Here is a 21,177-nt window from a genome sequence, read left to right on the forward strand (position 1 = left end):
TGGGTGAAGAGGCAATAAACGAAAAGCTGCCTCAATGTCTAATTTCACAAGCAATACACCTTGCCCAAAGCTGCAAACTAAATCCAAAACCCCATCAAAACCTTGATATTCCACTCTGCAGAAACTATCTGGTATTGCATCATTAACAGAACCCCCAGGCGGATATTACAGGTGTTTTATCAAACAAAACTTACCTGGTGCCTTCTTGGGCACCACACCCACTGGAGATATACAAAGGTCCTGCAATGGAGGACCAGGGAAAGGACCCTCCATCCTCCCCAGCAGGACCTCGGCCCCCACCTTGGCCTGCAACATGTCTGGGTAGTCCCTCATTGAGCGCAAGTTCCAGGGAGCACTAACCAGTAAAGGCCTCATTATTGGTAAACAGAAACCTAACAATAAACCATTTACCAAGAACAAAGCATCCTTCTTATGAGGATAAAGCACTAACCATCGAGCCAGTGCAGCTAAACAAATTGGCGAACTTGCCTTAAACAGCCCCCTTTGACCCTTCCCTACAATCCTGGGCAGCTCCAGCTGACCCCCAATGGCAATTATTGGATGGATGCTCTCTTCCACAGAGACGACAGGAGTGGCGAAAATGACAGGATGACCCCCACATACAGCGAGAGTCGTTAATGGCAAAACATTTGCCCCTTGGTACCCATGTCACCCCAGCCTACTGACAGGGTATCCCTTTTGAGGGGGCATCAAATCCAAGGGTGGCCAACATTGCTGCGACATCTCTCTAACCACACCTCAACATCTGCCACCCCAAAAGGTATGTCGAGACTACCGTCATACTTTTGGCAAAATTCTTCATCATATTCATGCCATGCCAAGGCCCGCAAGTGGACAAACATTTCAAGGACTAAAAATATATATTTCACAATGTTCACATTTTCATCGGCCCACGTCTCGTAATAGCAAGCTGCGAATATCAGCATGCCCTTCAACCAAGTGGTAAAACTACAAAAAGCCTCCTCACCAATACCCCCTTCCTTGTAAGCCTGACTAAAGGCCTTTTTCATATCATCAGTGAGTGAAAAGAAATCGACAAGTTTTCCCTTGCGAATCCTTCCTCTCAAACTTTTGTGCAAACCGTGAAGCACTGCTGTATTTGCTCAATGAATTGAATTAGCACCTGTTGTTAATGGTGCCAACTCTGCAATCGCAGCTTGTGTATTTGCAATACCAGACTACTTGGCTAAATGCTTCACAACCATCCTGGCTATCTTACGTGGGCATGTAGGTTAACCAGAAGAATGAGGATAAGAGAAAGAATCAGAAGAAAAAGAACAAGACAAATCATGCTCACCAGAACCAGAGTGTCCAGGAACCGGTTTACCAACTTGTTTACTCAAAGTAGCATAAGTTTTGCCTGTCAGGGACGACTCTACACGTAAGGGACCTGTAGACACACTGACCAACGGATCTGTCAGAGCAACGTCTCTCACCACCTTGGCACCTGCAACTGGAAAGAACTGGTAAGCAACAAAGCCAGAAGGCATGTCAGTGGGAGTGGGGGTTTGGCCGTGAGTGGAACCGGTAGTAAAGGTTGAGGTGCAGTTAAAATACGGGCAGGAGGAACCAGCCAGGGGCCATATACCAGGGGGGGTGGACTGCTAATGGCAGACAGCATAGGCTGCTGCGGGGGCATGGTGACCACTGGTGATGCCAATTGTGGAGGTGGAAGGTAGGGGTAGTGAAGTTGGGGATGATAAAATGTGTGGGGGTAAGATACAAAAGTGGGTGAGGAATAATTAGGATAAAATAGGGAGGAAGATACCACAGAGGTGGAGGGATAAACTAGGGGTGCAACCCCGAAGCTTCAGTAAGCCTGACCTCAGGAAGGGCCGGCAATGGAGAAAGGTTGTGCATGATAAATGGAGGGGGGGAGAGCTGGAAGTGGGAAACCAGGGGGCCTGATAAGGGTTAGGGTGCAGGGCACTCATAGATCCTGCGACACTGTGCCCTGGCAGCCAAGGTGAGGGGGACATTTGTGGAACAAGTGGGCCAGTGGAGTGCCTGGTTGGTATGCCTGACATTGGAGAAAAATTCCCCAAGATGGCCGCTGGAGCTAAGACGGCCGCTGGGCCCGCTGCACTAGCAAGGTCGGTGGTGCCACCCACTCCCTGAGAGCTTATAACACAGAATTATGTGGATGTCAATGTTCCTTCAGCAATTCATGCTTATATGCATGCTTATGTATTTTTTTTTCCTGCACTGCAATTTAAAGTATATAGAAATAATTGAGAATATATAAATTAGTAGTGTGAGTTGTAGAAGGCCGCATTTCTCGAATGGCCTAAGGCCTAGAGAGGGTAAGGCATTTCCTTTTCTCTCTAAAGTAAATACGTGCATGTCTGATGCAGCAGCCATCTTGTTTAATATTTTAGTTAAAGGTATGTTAATCATTGTTTTCACATTAGGAATTATGGGTTTAAAGTGTATTGGTTTTAACATGCAGAAAAGCAGACAGCAAGTCAATTTTTATAATCAAAAAGAGTTAAATCATGATAGCCTTTGTCTGCAATAAGTAGGAGCTGAAGGCTAAAGGGGCCTACATGGGAACAAACAAATAACACAGAATAAGTGTCAATATTACGGTTAAGACACCTATAACCAATTAAAGCTTATCACATACGAATATTAAATAAATTAATATTCGCCATTTTGGATTTTAACTGGAGGTATAGCCAAAATGAAACTATAAAAACTCCCCAGAGAGAGGGAGGGGGCAGCACTCAGAGGAAGGAGGAGAGAGCACACAACGAGGGTCTGCAGGGTGCCGTTGCCGTACCTATGTATGAAATTGGCTGACTGTTATTTTTGCACTGGGTGTCACAAATTTATTTTACAAGTATTCCCTTCTGCTACTGTATGTTTTTTTTGTAAGTCTGTACTGGCAAAATACATGTATAATTAAGCTGTCTAAGTAAAAGCATTGTCATTTATTTTACAATCCGTATTTGTGTGAATTATTTCATTTCTCTTTGTGACGGGTAAGGTTTATAAGTAATCAAGAACACATTGCATTATCAGAGCTTAACACTAACCCCCCACTGTGACCTGTGATGCTAGCCATCGCCGGGCCTGGTGCATAGTGACCAGCAGGAGATGCATGCACCAGTGCTCCTGCTGGCGCAGCGTGAATGACCACTGCCGGATGGGGCTGCAGTGCAGACACTCCCGCCAGAGCCACGATGGCGGTGGTGCAGGCAATGCAGTACAATATGAGAGCAGTAAGGAATAGCAGAGCTACAGGAATGACAAATGACAGGGGCAAATGATACTCAGCTTTTGCCTTTATGAAGATCCTGAAGAGAGAATGATTACATGCAGGCAATACCATATATAATCTTCAACCACTACCCCAAGCTATATCATTGGCACATAAAACCAGCTGACCTAAAACCACAACTATGTAAACACCTAATCAGTAAAATAGCTAGGTTGTAATTACTTTGTTGTTGTACTACAATTTACCCATCCTACAGCCTAGGAGGGACTTGTAATACTCTTTAGTGCAACTGCTTGGGAATTTCCTACCACTGCATGTGAATGGTCAAACACAATTGTCTTCTTTTAGCCAAAGACTGTTAGGGTCTCATTCAGACCCACTCGTGAGCACTGTACACTCTCAAGCGGGTCGATGTTACCCAAATGCGCATGCGCACAATGGAGGCTGCTCCGTCGTGCGCATGCGCAAGACCCGGCGAGCGAAGGGGAAGCCGTCGCTCGGGGTCTCGCACCAAAGGGGGCATGCTGTCGATGGTGATTGACAGCACGCCCCCTTTGGTGGGCGTGGCTGCCCAGACAGAGGCGTTCCCATGGGAACACCTGCCGTCATGGTCCGGCCCCACTGACATCACTAATGATGTCAGTGGGGGTGTTTTTGGCTCTGTTAGAGCCAAAAGCTCTCTGGGCTTGCGGCAGACAAGACTCTACCACAAGGGTCTCGTTGCAAGCCCGATGGTCGTGATGGTCTTGACCATCGCGACCATCTTTTTGGCTGCTCGCATAAACTGTGGGTGGTCACCCACAGCTATGCAAACAGCCAGGAGGCCGCTCCAAATTTAGGTAGGCTGGCCCTGATTCAGAGCAAGCGCTCTGATCAGAGCATCCGGCCCTGAATCAGGCCCTTAGTTCTATAATCAAATACATTACTTTTATATATATATATATATATATATATATATATACACACCAAATCAGCGGCACTCCGGTATAAATAAAGCAAATAAGCAGGATATAATTCCAATGTTTCGATGCTTTATTGCATCTTTGTCAAGGTACAAAAGGTACTTTTGTACCTTGACAAAGATGCAATAAAGCATCGAAACGTTGGAATTATATCCTGCTTATTTGCTTTATTTATACCGGAGTGCCGCCGATTTGGTGTGTATATGTGGAGAACTTTTCGTTTTCTTACGGAGGGCACCCGGGACTTTTTGATTGCTGTATGGGAGTGCCATCCATTCGGACGCTATATATATATATATATATATATATAATTGTTACACCTACATATCAAATTACACTGGGAATTACTGTCTACGTGCTTGAAATAATCCATGGATTGTGTTCTTTTTTTTGTGAACTAATAACTTACAAATGGCTCATTGCTTTAAAATGAATTCTGAGTCACTCTGTAAACTGAGGAGGTGTTATACTTCATACTCATAGGCTATCATCTTTCAAGTGACAACTCTGTAAAGGTAAACTCTCAAACTTTAGATAAACTTAACAAATGTATTTCCCCTCCCTTTTAGAATGTAAGCTCTTTTGAGCAGGGCCCTCTACCCTCTTGTGCTTCTCCCTACTGTATTTTCATTTATCTCTTACTCCCCACTAGGGCAACTAACACTTGGCTACTTATGTGGGTGTAAAGGTCGCTAATATATAGATATGTTTATTATCCATGTCCGTGTCCTGCATTGTATTGTATTGTACTGTAAGTTGCTTGTTACTTATTTGTTTATGTACTTTGTAAGGCACTACGGAACACTTGTGGCTCCATATAATGAAATGATAATAACAATATCTAATTTCCATAGTTTATGGCAACCTTTGGTAAGGATGGAGACTTATACTGGCTAATATACAGATGGATTTATGTTTATATGAGGAGGTCTCTAGGATTGTGAACAGCTGTGCTGCTATGAATTTATGGTATTCTGGAGGTAAAAACATTTGTGCCTGATTGAAGTGAGATAGGGTTAAGGAGCGTGAGAAACTTGCTGGTAATTTTTGGTTTGGATTGAGGTTTTCATCTGTGGGGGTGTCCCGCTAAGGATTCAGTTTCAGGAAGGAGGAAAAATGTACTGAAAACTTGTTGCATGCAAGTGGTGTATACCGCTAATTACTGATTTTCATTTATACATTTTTACAAGAAGTATTATTCACCTACGTATTACACCTCAATATGGTATAAAGAGAGCTAATGATACTAATGAGAATTAAATCATTAGCAAGGTACTGGGCCTTATTCAGAGCTGAGCGCTCGCAACCGAGTCAATGTTTGCCCACTGGGCATGCGCACGTCGGAGCTGGCTCCGACGTGTGCATGCGCGAGACCCGGCTAGCGATGGGCGCTCCATCGCTACAGGTCTCGCACCAAAGGGGGCGAGCTGTCGATGGTGATTGACAGCTTGCCCTGTTTGGGAGGAAGGCAGGGGGGGTGGCCGGCCAAACAGAGGTGTTCCCAATGGAACGCTTGCCATTTGGGGGCGGCCCCACTGACATCAGCAATGATGTCAGTGGGGAGCTTCCTGCTTGATCAGAGCAGGAAGCTCCCTGGGGCTTGCACTTTCCGAGACCCAACCTTAGGGTCTAGTCGCAAGCCCCAATGGTCGCGATGGTCCTGACCATCGCATCCATCAACCTGTTCGCTCGCTAGAGCTGTGGGTGGTAACCAACAGTTTAGCTAGCAACCAGGAGACCGCACTTCACACCACAAGTGGCCACCCTCATTCAGAGCGACCGCTTGTATCTAGCGATCGACTCTGAATGAGGGCCACTATGTGGGAGATGTACTAAGACTTATTGTCGTATTCAAATTGGGAGCAAAAAGTCCTAGCTGGAAGGAAGAAAGGATTCTGCACAGAACAGTATTCAAAATTTAATATAAACTAACATTATTCAATATTTTTTGTACAATATGTAAAATGTAATCATTGGTGGTGCTACCAAGCCCAAGACTAATATTTAGATATATACACAAAAAGAGGGAACAAAGGGCTTTTTGCTGGGGCACAGTTAACTAGAAAATTGCATTTAATATATATGATTAAAATCAAGGGTTACCCAGACTACACATAACAGAATTATGTTACACCTGTAATATCATAATTCTTTTATATAAAAATCAAAAGTTTCTTTGGAGGATCTGTATCACAGTATTCATAGTATCTCAGTTTGGTATTCATTATATGATGGTTAATAGCTCTACATTATGCATATATGCTGAGATTTGCCAATGCTATGTTGTAAACCACTGTGTTTCAATCCTTCTCTTGGGCATTTAATTAACTGGTAGAAAATGTAAGTGCATATCTTTTACTGTGGTACTACTGTGGGGGCATATTATTAACTGAGGTCCACTGTGGGGGCATATTTTTAACCATGTGTGCATATTACTTTGGGCAAATTGTTAATTGGTAATGCAACGGAATCTTTCATTAACTGGTGTAATACTGTGAGGGCATATAATTAACTGGAACAATACTGTGGGGGCAAATTATTACCTGAAGAAGAAGGCACTCCAAACCATTTCTGACAGAGTGCTAGTAGACCTGTAGCTGACCCTGCAGATGGCTGGTAATCGTGAGGTATTTTTTCGGCATATGGATAGTAATTGTGAGGTAACTGTGCATCATATGGATGGTAATTGTGAGGTAATTGTGCATCATATTGAAGGTAATTGTGCATCATATGGATGGTAATTGTTAGATAATTGTGCATCATATGGATGGTAATTGTGAGGTAGTTGTGCATCATATGGATGGTAATTGTACATCATATGGATGGTAATTGTGAGGTAATTGTGCATCATATGGCTGGTAATTGTGCTTCATATGGATGGTAATTGTATGGTAATTGTGCACCAAATGGATGGTAATTGTGAGGTAATTGTGCATCATATGGATGGTAATTGTGAGGTAATTGTGCATCATATGGATGGTAATTATGCATCATATGGATGGTAATTGTGAGGTAATTGTGCATGATATGGCTGGTAATTGTGCATCATATGGATGGTAATTGTACATCATATGGATGGTAATTGTGAGGTAATTGTGCATCACATGGATGGTAATTGTGCATCATATGGATGGTAATTGTGAGGTAATTGTGCCTCATGTGGCCGGTAATTGTGCATCATATGTTTGGTAATTGTGCATCATATGGATGGTAATTGTGAGGTAATTGTGCATCATATGGCCAGTAATTGTGCATCATATGGATTATAATTATGAGGTACAGTAAATGTGCATCATATGGATAGTAATTGTGAGGTAACTGTGTATCACATGGCCGGTAATTGTGCATCATATGGATGGCAATTGTGAGGTAATTGTGTGGTACTTAATCTTTACAGTATATCAATAATAATCATGAGTTATCTGTACATCATATGGCCAGTAATTGTGCTTCATCTGGCCGGTAATTGTGAATTATCCATGCAGCATATGGATGGTATTTGTGAGGTACTGTATCTCTGCTGTATATTGATAATAATCGTGAGGTATCTCTATACCATATGGCCATTAGTTGAGGGATTCAGTGATGCCCACAGCTAGTAATATTGCATGTTTTTTGTCAGAAAAAAATAACTATGTAAATTTTTGGTTACCAGAAATAAATGAAAAATTTTAAGAAATTTTGAGGGGACATTGGTCACATGTGCAAGAAAATATTAAGAGTTTTTTCAATATAAAGATGTTCAAATGTGCAAGGGATCTACAGATACTCCCTCAAACTAACATTGTGCACCGGCAGGTGAAGAGGCAGAAACATAGCAAAACATTCACTGTGCAAAATTATAAATGTCCAATCACTTTACAATCACCACGTTTATTCAATAAACCTCTCAGCTCTTCCCCTAAGATCCTGCCCTGTTCATCCTTCTATATGAATCATGATAGTGAGAAGACAATTGGTCTGGCTGTATTACAGGATATACATCAACACTTAATTTGCATTGCATGTTAAGCTTGGCCACACACACACTGTGGTATCATGCCCGATGTCGAGCAATTGGCCTGGTGAAAGAGCCCTATTGGGTGTATTATTTATCATTACAATAAAACAAATCTCCTCTTCACTGATCTGATCTACAACAAACCAGCAGGAAAAGCATACTCTTTTTCAGTTTAGATTGATTTACTTTGGGTATTTTTGCATTTATAATAGAACCCTGCAGAATATACTCACCTGTTTTAGACTCTCCTTTAATCTTATCTTCAGTTGGATGGTACTCTGAAAATAGGAAATATCATTTTAATTTAGGTTAAAGATATGTCAAATACCAAATAAGGGCACTTTACCAGAATGGTTATTAAAGAGCAATAAAAAATGTCCTATGTCCTACCTAAATGGATTTCAGTAAATATTTCCTTCAACCAATCTCAACTAACTACTGTGGTGCCAATAAAGAACATACAATGTTATATATGCTAGAAAAATGGCCATGTACATACTGCCTCATCCAAAAGAAATAAACATTCATTATAATCATCTCTATTTATCCAACCATGTACTACATCCTCTTCCTTCCAACTTGTCCTTTATTTAATCTCTTTATCTTAAACATCTGGCCAGCCTAAGGATACTGATCTTCCATGATAGAAATATGACAAAAGAGTGGGGTCAAGAAGGTCCATTTAACTTATCCGGTTAGACCTTTTTCAGCCTGGACCTGATCTTAGTTGTCCATTTAATGTAATTTTCATAATTGTAGTAATATTCTATACAGGATCACTAATGAAATGTGTTTTGTCTTGTCCATTCATGACAATTTAGTCAACTAATAAAATGACTTAATATCCATTGAAAATTGCATGGTAGATCGGCAACCTGGCAACGCAATTACAACATTACTTAACTGGAGGTGTGAGTTGCCTTGGAAATTACGTATTAGTATAATTACATACATACAATATGTAAAAGTTTCATGTATCTAGTAGATCTGGATTTTATTTGTTTCTTGTTTCCCTGTTAGTAACAAACTTTCTGTACAATAAGAATATGTCAAAGGATATATTGTATACAGTATTCAATAGTTTTTTTATTTAAGTGGGCATACTATAAAGGTAAAACAATAATAAGAAAAAAAGTGACACATGATGGGCAGTGAAATTAGTATTTTAAAAGAAGAAAATGTGACGTGGGGCTGATGTAGATATTGATATAAGTGTACACAAACACATGCACACACAGACTCAGGGGCTGATTCAGCAAGGATCGCAGTTGCTTATAATCATGCAATCAGCTGATTGTTGCATACTGCGCATGTGTATGCATCTCAGTGACCATGCATGAGCCAGCCGCTGCATTTGGGACTGCGATTGCAGAGTGATAGACAGGAAGTTCCATTTTGTGGGTGGTGATGGGGGGGTGTTGGGTGAAATCAGGCGTGCCAGAGCATTGGGGAGGCATTGCTTGGGTATGCATAAATAGGCCACTGCGATACCAGATGCCGCCTGAGGCCTCATAGCATTCACTGAAGGTAGCAATTCCTGAGTGAGGTCTGACCCTGCCTTAACTGTGTGTATGGGTCCGATGTTACTCGATGTTACCCATTGTTTTGCTATGCAGCCCAAGTATACAAACGTTAGGGAAAGTGGGTGTCCTAATGTTAGGCTGTAATCGCAATGCAAATGCAAACAGTTACATATCCCTGCAGATATTAGAAACTGCGCTCTATGCGTATAAGCAGAATGGTGATCCTTGCTAAATCAGGCCCTCTATCCAATAACACCTGCTTACTTTACCTTGTGCTTAGAGAGCCTGATTCAGTAGTGAATGCAAATGTGTTAAAGACGCACATTGGGTGATTGTTTGGCATTGTGCATGTGTATAAGACGCACTGTGCACGTGCAGCAGTTACATTGTGATTATAGACGCACAATGAGTGATTGTTTGGGATTGTGCATGTGTATAAGACGCACTGTGCATGTGCAGCAGTTACATTGTGATTATAGACGCACATTGAGTGATTGGCATTGTGCATGTGTATAAGACGCACTGTGCATGTGCAGCAGTAACATTGTGATTATAGACGCACATTGAGTGATTGTTTGGCTTTGTGCATGTGTATAAGACGCACTGTGCATGTGCAACAGTTACATTGTGATTATAGATGCACATTGAGTGATTGTTTGGCATCGTGCATGTTTATAAGACGCACTGTGCATGTGCAGCAGTTACATTGTGATTATAGACGCACATTGAGTGATTGTTTGGCATTGTGCATGTGTATAAGTTGCACTGTGCACGTGCAGCAGTTACATTGTGATTATAGATGCACATTGAGTGATTGTTTGGCATTGTGCATGTGTATAAGTTGCACTGTGCACGTGCAGCAGTTACATTGTGATTATAGATGCACATTGAGTGATTGTTTGGTATTGTGCATGTGTATAAGATGCTCTGTGCATGTGCAGCAGTTATATTGTGATTATAGACGCACATTGGGTAATTGTTTGGCATCGTGCATGTGTATAAGTTGCACTCTGCACGTGCAGCAGTTACATTGTGATTATAGATGCATATTGAGTGATTGTTTGGCATTGTGCATGTGTATAAGATGCACTATGTATGTGCAGCAGTTACATTGTGATTATAGACGCACATTGAGTGATTGTTTGGCATTGTGCATGTGTATAAGATGCACTGTGTATGTGCAGCAGTTACATCGTGATTATAAACGCACATTAGGTGATTGTTTGGTATTGTGCATGTGTATAAGATGCACTGTGCATGTGCAGCAGTTACATTGTGATTATAGATGCACATTGAGTGATTGTTTGGCATCGTGCATGTTTATAAGACGCACTGTGCATGTGCAGCAGTTACATTGTGATTATAGACACACATTGAGTGATTGTTTGGCATTGTGCATGTGTATAAGTTGCACTGTGCATGTGCAGCAGTTACATTGTGATTATAGATGCACATTGAGTGATTGTTTGGCATTGGACTTGTGTATAAGACGCACTGTGCATGTACAGCAGTTACATTGTGATTATAGACGCACATTGAGTGATTGTTTGGCATCGTGCATGTTTATAAGTTGCACTGTGCACGTGCAGCAGTTACATTGTGATTATAGATGCACATTGAGTGATTGTTTGGCATTGTGCATGTGTATAAGTTGCACTGTGCACGTGCAGCAGTTACATTGTGATTATAGATGCACATTGAGTGATTGTTTGGCATTGTGCATGTGTATAAGTTGCACTGTGCACGTGCAGCAGTTACATTGTGATTATAGATGCACATTGAGTGATTGTTTGGCATTGTGCATGTGAATAAGACAGACTGTGCATGTGCAGCAGTTACATTGTGATTATAGATGCATATTGAGTGATTGTTTGGCATTGTGCATGTGTATAAGATGCACTATGTATGTGCAGCAGTTAAATTGTGATTATAGAAGCACATTGAGTGATTGTTTGGCATTGTGCATGTGTATAAGATGCACTGTGTATGTGCAGCAGTTACATCGTGATTATAAACGCACATTAGGTGATTGTTTGGTATTGTGCATGTGTATAAGATGCACTGTGCATGTGCAGCAGTTACATTGTAATTATAGAAGCACATTGAGTGATTGTTTGGCATTGTGCATGTGTATAAGATGCACTGTGTATGTGCAGCAGTTACATCGTGATTATAGATGCACATTGGGTGATTGTTTGGCATCGTGCATGTGTATAATATGCACTGTGCATGTGCAGCAGTTACATTGTGATTATAGACGCACATTGGGTTATTGTTTGGCATTTTGCATGTGTATAAGATGCACTGTGCATGTGCAGCAGTTACATTGTGATTATAGATGCACATTGGGTGATTGTTTGGCATTGTGCATGTGTATAAGACTCATTGTGCATGTGCAGCAGTTACATTGTGATTATAGATGCACATTGAGTGAGTGTTTGGCATTGTGCATGTGTATAAGACGCACTGTGCATGTGCAGCAGTTACATTGTGATTATAGACGCACATTGGGTGATTGTTTGGCATTGTGCATGTGTATTAGACTCACTGTGCATGTGCAGCAGTGACATTGTGATTATAGACGCACATTGGGTTATTGTTTGGCATTTTGCATGTGTATAAGATGCACTGTGCATGTGCAGCAGTTACATTGTGATTATAGACGCACATTGGGTGATTGTTTGGTATTGTGCATGTGTAAAAGATGCACTGTGCATGTGCAGCAGTTACATTGTGATTATAGATGCACATTGGGTAATTGTTTGGCATTTTGCATGTGTATAAGATGCACTGGGCATGTGCAGCAGTTACATTGTGATTATAGATGCACATTGGGTGATTGTTTGGCATTGTGCATGTGTATAAGACTCACTGTGCATGTGCAGCAGTTACATTGTGATTATAGATGCACATTGAGTGAGTGTTTGGCATTGTGCATGTGTATAAGATGCACTGTGCATGTGCATCAGTTACATTGTGATCATAGACGCACATTGGGTAATTGTTTGGATTTGTGCATGTGTATAAGACTCACTGTGCATGTGCAGCAGTTACATTGTGATTATAGACGCACATTGGGTGATTGTTTGGCATTGTGCATGTGTGTAAGATGCACTGTACATGTGCAGCAGTTATATTGTGATTATAGACGCACATTGGGTGAGTGTTTGGCATTGTGCATGTGTATAAGATGCACTGTGCATGTGCAGCAGTTACATTGTGATTATAGACGCTCATTGTGAGATTGTTTGGCATTGTGCATGTGTATAAGACGCACTGTGCATGTGCAGCAGTTACATTGTGATTACAGACACATATTGAGTGACTGTTTGGCATCGCGCATGTGTATAAGATGCACTGTGCATGTGCAGCAGTTAAATTGTGATTACAGACACATATTGAGTGACTGTTTGGCATCGTGCATGTGTATAAGATGCACTGTGCATGTGCAGCAGTTACATTGTGATTATAGATGCACATTGGGTATTTTTTTGGCATTTTGCATGTGTATAACTCGCACTGTGCATGTGCAGCAGTTACATTGTGATTATAGATGCACATTGGGTAATTGTTTGGCATTTTGCATGTGTATAAGATGCACTGGGCATGTGCAGCAGTTACATTGTGATTATAGATGCACATTGGGTGATTGTTTGGCATTGTGCATGTGTATAAGACTCACTGTGCATGTGCAGCAGTTACATTGTGATTATAGATGCACATTGGGTAATTGTTTGGCATTTTGCATGTGTATAAGATGCACTGTGCATGTGCAGCAGTTACATTGTGATTATAGATGCACATTGGGTGATTGTTTGGCATCGTGCATGTGTATAGGATGCGCTGTGCATATGCAGCAGTTACATTGTGATTTTAGATGAACATTGAGTGATTGATTGGCATTGTGCATGTGTATAAGACGCACTGTGCATGTGCAGCAGTTACATTGTGATTTTAGATGAACATTGAGTGATTGTTTGGCATTGTGCATGTGTATAAGACTCACTGTGCATGTGCAGCAGTTACATTGTGATTATAGACGCACATTGGGTGATTGGCATTGTGCATGTGTATAAGACGCACTGTGCATGTGCAGCAGTTACATTGTGATTATAGATGCTCATTGGGTGATTGTTTGGCATTGTGCATGTGTATAAGATGCATTGTGCATGTGCAGCAGTTACATTGTGATTATAGACGCACATTGGGTGATTGGCATTTTGCATGTGTATAAGATGCACTGCGCATGTGCAGCAGTTACATTGTGATTATAGATGCTCATTGGGTAATTGTTTGGCATTGTGCATGTGTATGAGACGCACTGTGCATGTGCAGCAGTTACATTGTGATTACAGATGCACATTGGGTAATTGTTTGGCATTTTGCATGTGTATAAGATGCACTGGGCATGTGCAGCAGTTACATTGTGATTATAGATGCACATTGGGTGATTGTTTGGCATTGTGCATGTGTATAAGACGCACTGTGCATGTGCAGCAGTTACATTGTGATTATAGATGCACATTGAGTGAGTGTTTGGCATTGTGCATGTGTATAAGACGCACTGTGCATGTGCAGCAGTTACATTGTGATTATAGACGCACATTGAGTGAGTGTTTGGCATTGTGCATGTGTATAAGATGCACTGTGCATGTGCAGCAGTTACATTGTGATTATAGATGCACATTGGGTGATTGTTTGGCATTGTGCATGTGTATAGGATGCGCTGTGCACATGCAGCAGTTACATTGTGATTATAGACGCACATTGAGTGAGTGTTTGGCATTGTGCATGTGTATAAGACGCACTGTGCACGTGCAGCAGATACATTGTGATTATAGATGCACATTGTGTGATTGTTTGGCATTGTGCATGTGTAAAAGACGCAATGTGCATGTGCAGCAGTTACATTGTGATAATAGATGCACATTGGGTGATTGTTTGGAATTGTGCATGTGTATAAGACGCACTGTGCATGTGCAGCAGTTACATTGTGATAATAGATGCACATTGGGTTTTTGTTTGGAATTGTGCATGTGCAGCAGTTACATTGTGGTTATAGATGCACTTTGAGTGATTGTTTGGCATTGTGCATGTGTATAAGATGCACTGTGCATGTGCAGCAGTTACATTGTGATAATAGATGCACATTGGGTGATTGTTTGGAATTGTGCATGTGTATAAGACGCACTGTGCATGTGCAGCAGTTACCTTGTGATTATAGACGCACATTGGGTGATTGGCATTGTGCATGTGTATTAGTCACACTGTGCATGTGCAGCAGTTACATTGTGATTATAGATGCACATTGGGTAATTGTTTGGTGTTTTGCATGTGTATAAGATGCACTGGGCATGTGCAGCCATTACATTGTGATTATAGATGCACATTAGGTGATTGTTTGGCATCGTGCATGTGCAGCAGTTACATTGTGATTATAAACGCACATTGAGTGATTGGCATCGTGCATGTGTATAAGAAGCACTGTGCATGTGCAACAGTTACATTGTGATTATAGACGCACATTGAGTGATTGGCATCGTGCATGTGTATAAGAAGCACTGTGCATGTGCAACAGTTACATTGTGACTATAGACGCACATTGGGTGATTGGCATCGTGCATGTGCAGCAGTTACATTGTGATTATAAACGCACATTGAGTGATTGGCATCGTGCATGTGTATAAGAAGCACTGTGCATGTGCAACAGTTACATTGTGATTATAGACGCACATTGAGTGATTGGCATCGTGCATGTGTATAAGATGCACTGTGCATGTGTAACAGTTACATTGTGATTATAGACGCACATTGAGTGATTGTTTGGCATCGTGCATGTGTATAAGATGCACTGTGCATGTGCAACAGTTACATTGTGACTATAGACGCACATTGGGTGATTGGCATCGTGCATGTGTATAAGAAGCACTGTGCATGTGTAACAGTTACATTGTGATTATAGACGCACATTGAGTGATTATTTGGCATCGTGCATGTGTATAAGACGCACTGAGCATGTGCAGCAGTTACATTGTGATTATAGACGCACATTGAGTGATTGGCATTGTGCATGTGTATAAGATGCACTGTGCATGAGCAGCAGTTACATTGTGATTATAGACGCACATTGAGTGATTGGCATCGTGCATGTGTATAAGACGCACTGTGCATGTGCAGCAGTTACATTGTGATTATAGATGCACATTGAGTGATTGTTTGGCATCGTGCATGTTTATAAGACGCACTGTGCATGTGCAGCAGTTACATTGTGATTATAGATGCACATTGAGTGATTGTTTGGCATTGCGCATGTATATAAGACGCAGTGTGCATGTGCAACAGTTACATTGTGATTATAGATGCACATTGAGTGATTGTTTGGCATTGTGCATGTTTATAAGATGCACTGTGCATGTGCAGCAGTTACTTTGTGATTATAGACGCTCATTGTGAGATTGTTTGGCATTGTGCATGTGTTTAAGACGCACTGTGCATGTACAGCAGTTACATTGTGATTACAGACACATATTGGGTAATTGTTTGGCATAGTACAAGTGTATAAGACGCACTGTGCATGTGCAGCAGTTACATTGTGATTATAGACGCACATTGTGAGATTGTTTGGCATTGTGCATGTGTATAAGATGCACTGTGCATGTGCAGCAGTTACATTGTGATTACAGACACATATTGAGTGACTGTTTGGCATCGTGCATGTGTATAAGATGCACTGTGCATGTGCAGCAGTTACATTGTGATTATAGACGCACATTGGGTGATTGTTTGGCATTGTGCATGTGTATAAGACGCACTGTGCATGTGCAGCAGTTACATTGTGATTATAGACGCACATTGGGTGATTGTTTGGCATTGTGCATGTGTATAAGACGCACTGTGCATGTGCAGCAGTTACATTGTGATTACAGACACATATTGAGTGACTGTTTGGCATCGTGCATGTGTATAAGACGCACTGTGCATGTGCAGCAGATACATTGTGATTATAGACGCACATTGAGTGATTGTTTGGCATTTTGCATATGTATAAGACACACTGTGCATGTGTGGCAGTTACATTGTGATTATAGACGCACATTGGGTGATTGGCATCATGCATGTGTATAAGACGCACTGTGCATGTGCAGCAGATACATTGTGATTATAGACGCACATTGAGTGATTGTTTGGCATCGTGCATATGTATAAGACACACTGTGCATGTGTGGCAGTTACATTGTGATTATAGACGCACATTGGGTGATTGGCATCGTGCATGTGTATAAGACGCACTGTGCATGTGCAGCAGTTACTTTGTGATTATAGACGCACATTGAGTGATTGTTTGGCATCCTGCATGTGTATAAGATGCACTGTGCATGTGCAGCAGATACATTGTGATTATAGACGCACATTGAGTGATTGTTTGGCATTGTGCATGTGTATAAGAAGCACTGTGCATGTGCAGCTGTTACTTTGTGATTATAGACGCACATTAGGTGATTGTTTGGCATCGTGCATGTGTATAAGACGCACTGTGCACATGCAGCAGTTACAATGTGATTATAGACGCACATTGCGAGATTATTTGGCATGCTGTATATGTAAGATGCACTGTGCATGTGTATAAGATGCACTGTGCATGTGCAGCAGTTACAATGTGATTATAGACGCACATTGCGAGATTGTTTGGCATCGTGCATGTGTATAAGACGCACTGTGCATGTGCAGCAATTACATTGTGATTATAGACGCTCATTGTGAGATTGTTTGGCATTGTGCATGTGTATAAGATGCACTGTGCATGTACAGCAGTTACATTGTGATTACAGACACATATTGGGTAATTGTTTGGCATTGTGCATGTGTATAAGATGCACTGTGCATGTGCAGCAGTTACATTGTGATTACAGACACATATTGAGTGACTGTTTGGCATTGTGCATGTGTATAAGAAGCATTGTGCATGTGCAGCAGTTACATTGTGATTATAGACGCACATTGGGTGATTGTTTGGCATTGTGCATGTGTATAAGACGCACTGTGCATGTGCAGCAGATACATTGTGATTATAGACGCACATTGAGTGATTGTTTGGCATTGTGCATGTTTATAAGACGCACTGTGCATGTGCAGCAGTTACTTTGTGATTATAGATGCACATTGAGTGATTGTTTGGCATTGGACTTGTGTATAAGTTGCACTGTGCATGTGCAGCAGTTACACTGTGATTATAGATGCACATTGAGTGATTTTTTGGCATTGTGCATGTGTATAAGACGCACTGTGCATGTGCAGCAGTTACAATGTGATTATAGATGCACATTGAGTGATTGTTTGGCATTGTGCATGTGTATAAGATGCACTGTGCATGTGCAGCAATTACATTGTGATTATAGACGCATAGAGGAATCCATCACAAAGTGAGTGACCCGCTGTCAGCGTTTGCATGTGGTGATGGCGTGTTGACAAAATAACACAGGCGTGTCATTCTGCTTGAACACCATTTCATGGGAATGCATAAATTAGGCACTGCAATTGCATATGCAGCAAGAGATCTCTCTGCATTCCATGAATCTTGCAGTGTCTGCGGCTGGTCAGACCAGCTGTAAATGCTGCTTGGCTGCCTGATGTGAATCGATGGTACCGCTGTTTTCACAGAAAAGCTACAATGGACGGATATGAGAAAGTAGTAGTGGGTGGAGAGTTTTGGCAAGCATTAGAATATCTTCACAGATACGCTCCATGTGAATTCGCAGCTGCAGTCATAGTAGTGATTGCTGCTGAATCAGGCCCAAGTGATGGAATGGAGGAGGGAGTGGCATGCAAGGATTGTTGGGATACAATAGGCTTAAGCAGACCACAGCAAAGCCACATACATACCTGTAAGGAGCTCTACTGTATAACTTGAAGGACCTGAAATCCTGGTGCAAAATATGCATGCTGATAATAGCAATTGGTATCTGCTTTTGATTGGCTGATTGAGTCTTGTTCCATCCCACTGCTAATGTTAATGTTATTAGTGTGGGGTCTTTATAGTCTTCATTCTAACAGCCCTGCACCTGGCACAACCTGTGCAGTTCCTAATTCCTGCCTGGGGTGTCACTCTCTACTCTGGTGCTTCTAGCACAAACTGGCCTTTATATCAGATGTTTTCTGCATCAGCTGAGTGTGCTAGAAGCACCAGAGCATGGAGTGACACCTCAGGCAGGAAAGAGAAAGGTTGTAAGAGGTGCAGAGTACTAGAATGCAGACTATACATAGTCACAGTACTGGGATCTATTTCTCTTATTTATCTGATATTTGCAACAGGTCCATGGCAAGAAATCAGATTTCCAGATTTTTCAATTTACTTGACCTTAAAAATTACTTTATTTCTGTTTTTGCATTTGTATCAAAATATATCTTACATGGTGCATGCAACTTTATTAATTATTGATAATATTGGTCTGACATAGATTATCTTGTGTTAAAACATCATTAAAGTACTATATTGGGTATGAATTGTGTACTGTGTCTGTAGCATTTATTTGCTAAACCTGTTGAGCCAAATCTCCTGATGTAAAAGTGCTTATTATTCTGTTCTTTCCTGGTCTAATTCTGGTGCATATACCACTGTTTTCTCATGGTCTAAATCAGGCGCATATGCTACCCTTACAAAGATGGATGCATCATGGGATGTCTGCAGTTCTGCAAGTGAAGCAATAAAAAGAGTTTGCTTTTTATTATGTAAAATGAATCAAACTCTACATCAGTCCCATGGTACGACTACAAAACTCAGTCTATACACAATTTTCTCTTTTTTGATCAAGGTGGAGACACTGACCCTTTTTAAAAATAGTTTTGTTTTAAGAGCACAGCGCAGTACCTTTACTTCAAATTATTTTGAAATAAACTTTAATCAAAATTACATATGGGAAAATGTACCTTTTATACTGGGTGCCACAGATCCATAGGCCATGTTCATGGAGTAGCCAATGGTTAAGAGACCAAAGAAGGTTGTAGAGTGTTCAACCACATTGGTAGAGGAACCAGAACCATAATTGTATTCTGCCCAGGAGAATTCAGTTCCAGGAAATACATTCCATTTAATATTTGTTAGAACTTTCTTATTAAAAGTGATCCCAGAAATATTTAAGGTTCTGATTATAATAATAGCCAAATTATTGTCAAATCCCAACTGTCCAATGATGTTATATCCAGAGGAAAATAAATTAATATTGGGTATTTTAGTAAGGAATGAGCCAAATTGTTTGTTGTTGTTGATTCCACCTGTGCCAAAGAGTAAGACCTGAATTGTATCTGTGCTTTGGATAGTTAGTGGTGATGATAAAGTTAGATTAACCTGAATCAGTTCTCCAGCTTTCACATTAGTCTTTACTTTGTTTTCACCAGACTGGTACTGAATGAAAGTGACTTGGGAAGCCAAAATGTAAACAATATCATATTTAGCCTGGAAGGACATTGCTGGGACAAAGAATGCAGTTCCCCAACAAGGAACAGGTTGGAGCTGTTCATAGACATGGCTGCAACCTCCGCTATTCTGAGCACATGTGTGCCCTGTTAAGACAGCAACAGGAAAGTCAGAAACCACTCTGGTGCCTGAGAGATCATCTTTACTCTGAATTTGCACCGATTGGAAAGGCTCTAGGTTCAATGTCATCTTGTCTCCCTTTTTATAACTCTTTTCTTTCAGTGTTACTTCTCCTTCTATGTAGATGATAACTTTTGTTACACTTTTATGTGAAATCACAGAGAACTGCTTAAATTGATTGACAGGTCCATTTGGAGGGGTAATGATATAATACTCAAGTCCCAACTGATGACTGGGATAAATCAAAGCCAGATCACCACTATTTTTTTTATAATTGCGAGTCATTACAGTGACATCTGCATTAGCTGTAATGACCACAGCATTTTGGAACATTCCTGATCCTTTTGGTTCTACAGGATTTGTTATAGTAACTGTTATTGTTGTTCCTTTTGAAACTGTCACATTCTTCTTAAAATCAGACTTGAGTACAGTAACAGAAACCACGGTGTCAGGAACAGTTCCAGAAATGAGAATTTGCTGCTCAGGGATCTCATTAGAGTTTTGATTCTGCAAGAATACTGTGACGAAGTCTCTTCCAACTGAAATAACATTCGAACCTGCAATAAAAGTCATTTTTCAATTTGCATCTATATGTCTTTTATCTGACTGCATTTTAAAGGGTCATGTGATGCATTATGTAACATCCCACAGCAAAAACCATTAGTAAAATATTAGTTATAAAAAGAAGCAATGATAAATTCAGAGTATTGCATATAAACAGCAAAGTAATTTGTTATAATTATAATAATTTGTGATAACATTTTTAAACAACTCCTGTGATTTTTATAACATGTTTCCAGCACCATGAACAAACATACAACAAACAGTGCAATATAAATAATTTCCAGTGGCTTCAC

At 40.9% G+C, this 21,177-nt stretch overlaps 1 protein-coding gene across 1 annotated transcript in view; it reads right to left on the bottom strand.

Moving 5' to 3' along the window:
• The window catches only part of LOC148473849 (peptidylaminoacyl-L/D-isomerase-like), a 35,205-nt gene extending 14,312 nt beyond the window's left edge, over window positions 1-20,893 (bottom strand). The window contains exons 1-3 of the mRNA XM_088459342.1: window positions 19,654-20,893; window positions 8,440-8,484; window positions 195-392 (exon numbers count right to left, since the gene is read on the bottom strand). Coding sequence (XP_088315468.1) covers window positions 195-392; window positions 8,440-8,484; window positions 19,654-20,893 — 1,483 coding nt within the window. The remainder of the gene's footprint in view (window positions 1-194; window positions 393-8,439; window positions 8,485-19,653) is intronic.
• Window positions 20,894-21,177: the final 284 nt, after the last annotated feature.

The sequence above is a fragment of the Taudactylus pleione genome, unplaced genomic scaffold (assembly GCF_031769625.1).
Source record: "Taudactylus pleione unplaced genomic scaffold, aTauple2 ptg000906l, whole genome shotgun sequence".
Lineage (NCBI taxonomy): Eukaryota > Metazoa > Chordata > Amphibia > Anura > Myobatrachidae > Taudactylus > Taudactylus pleione.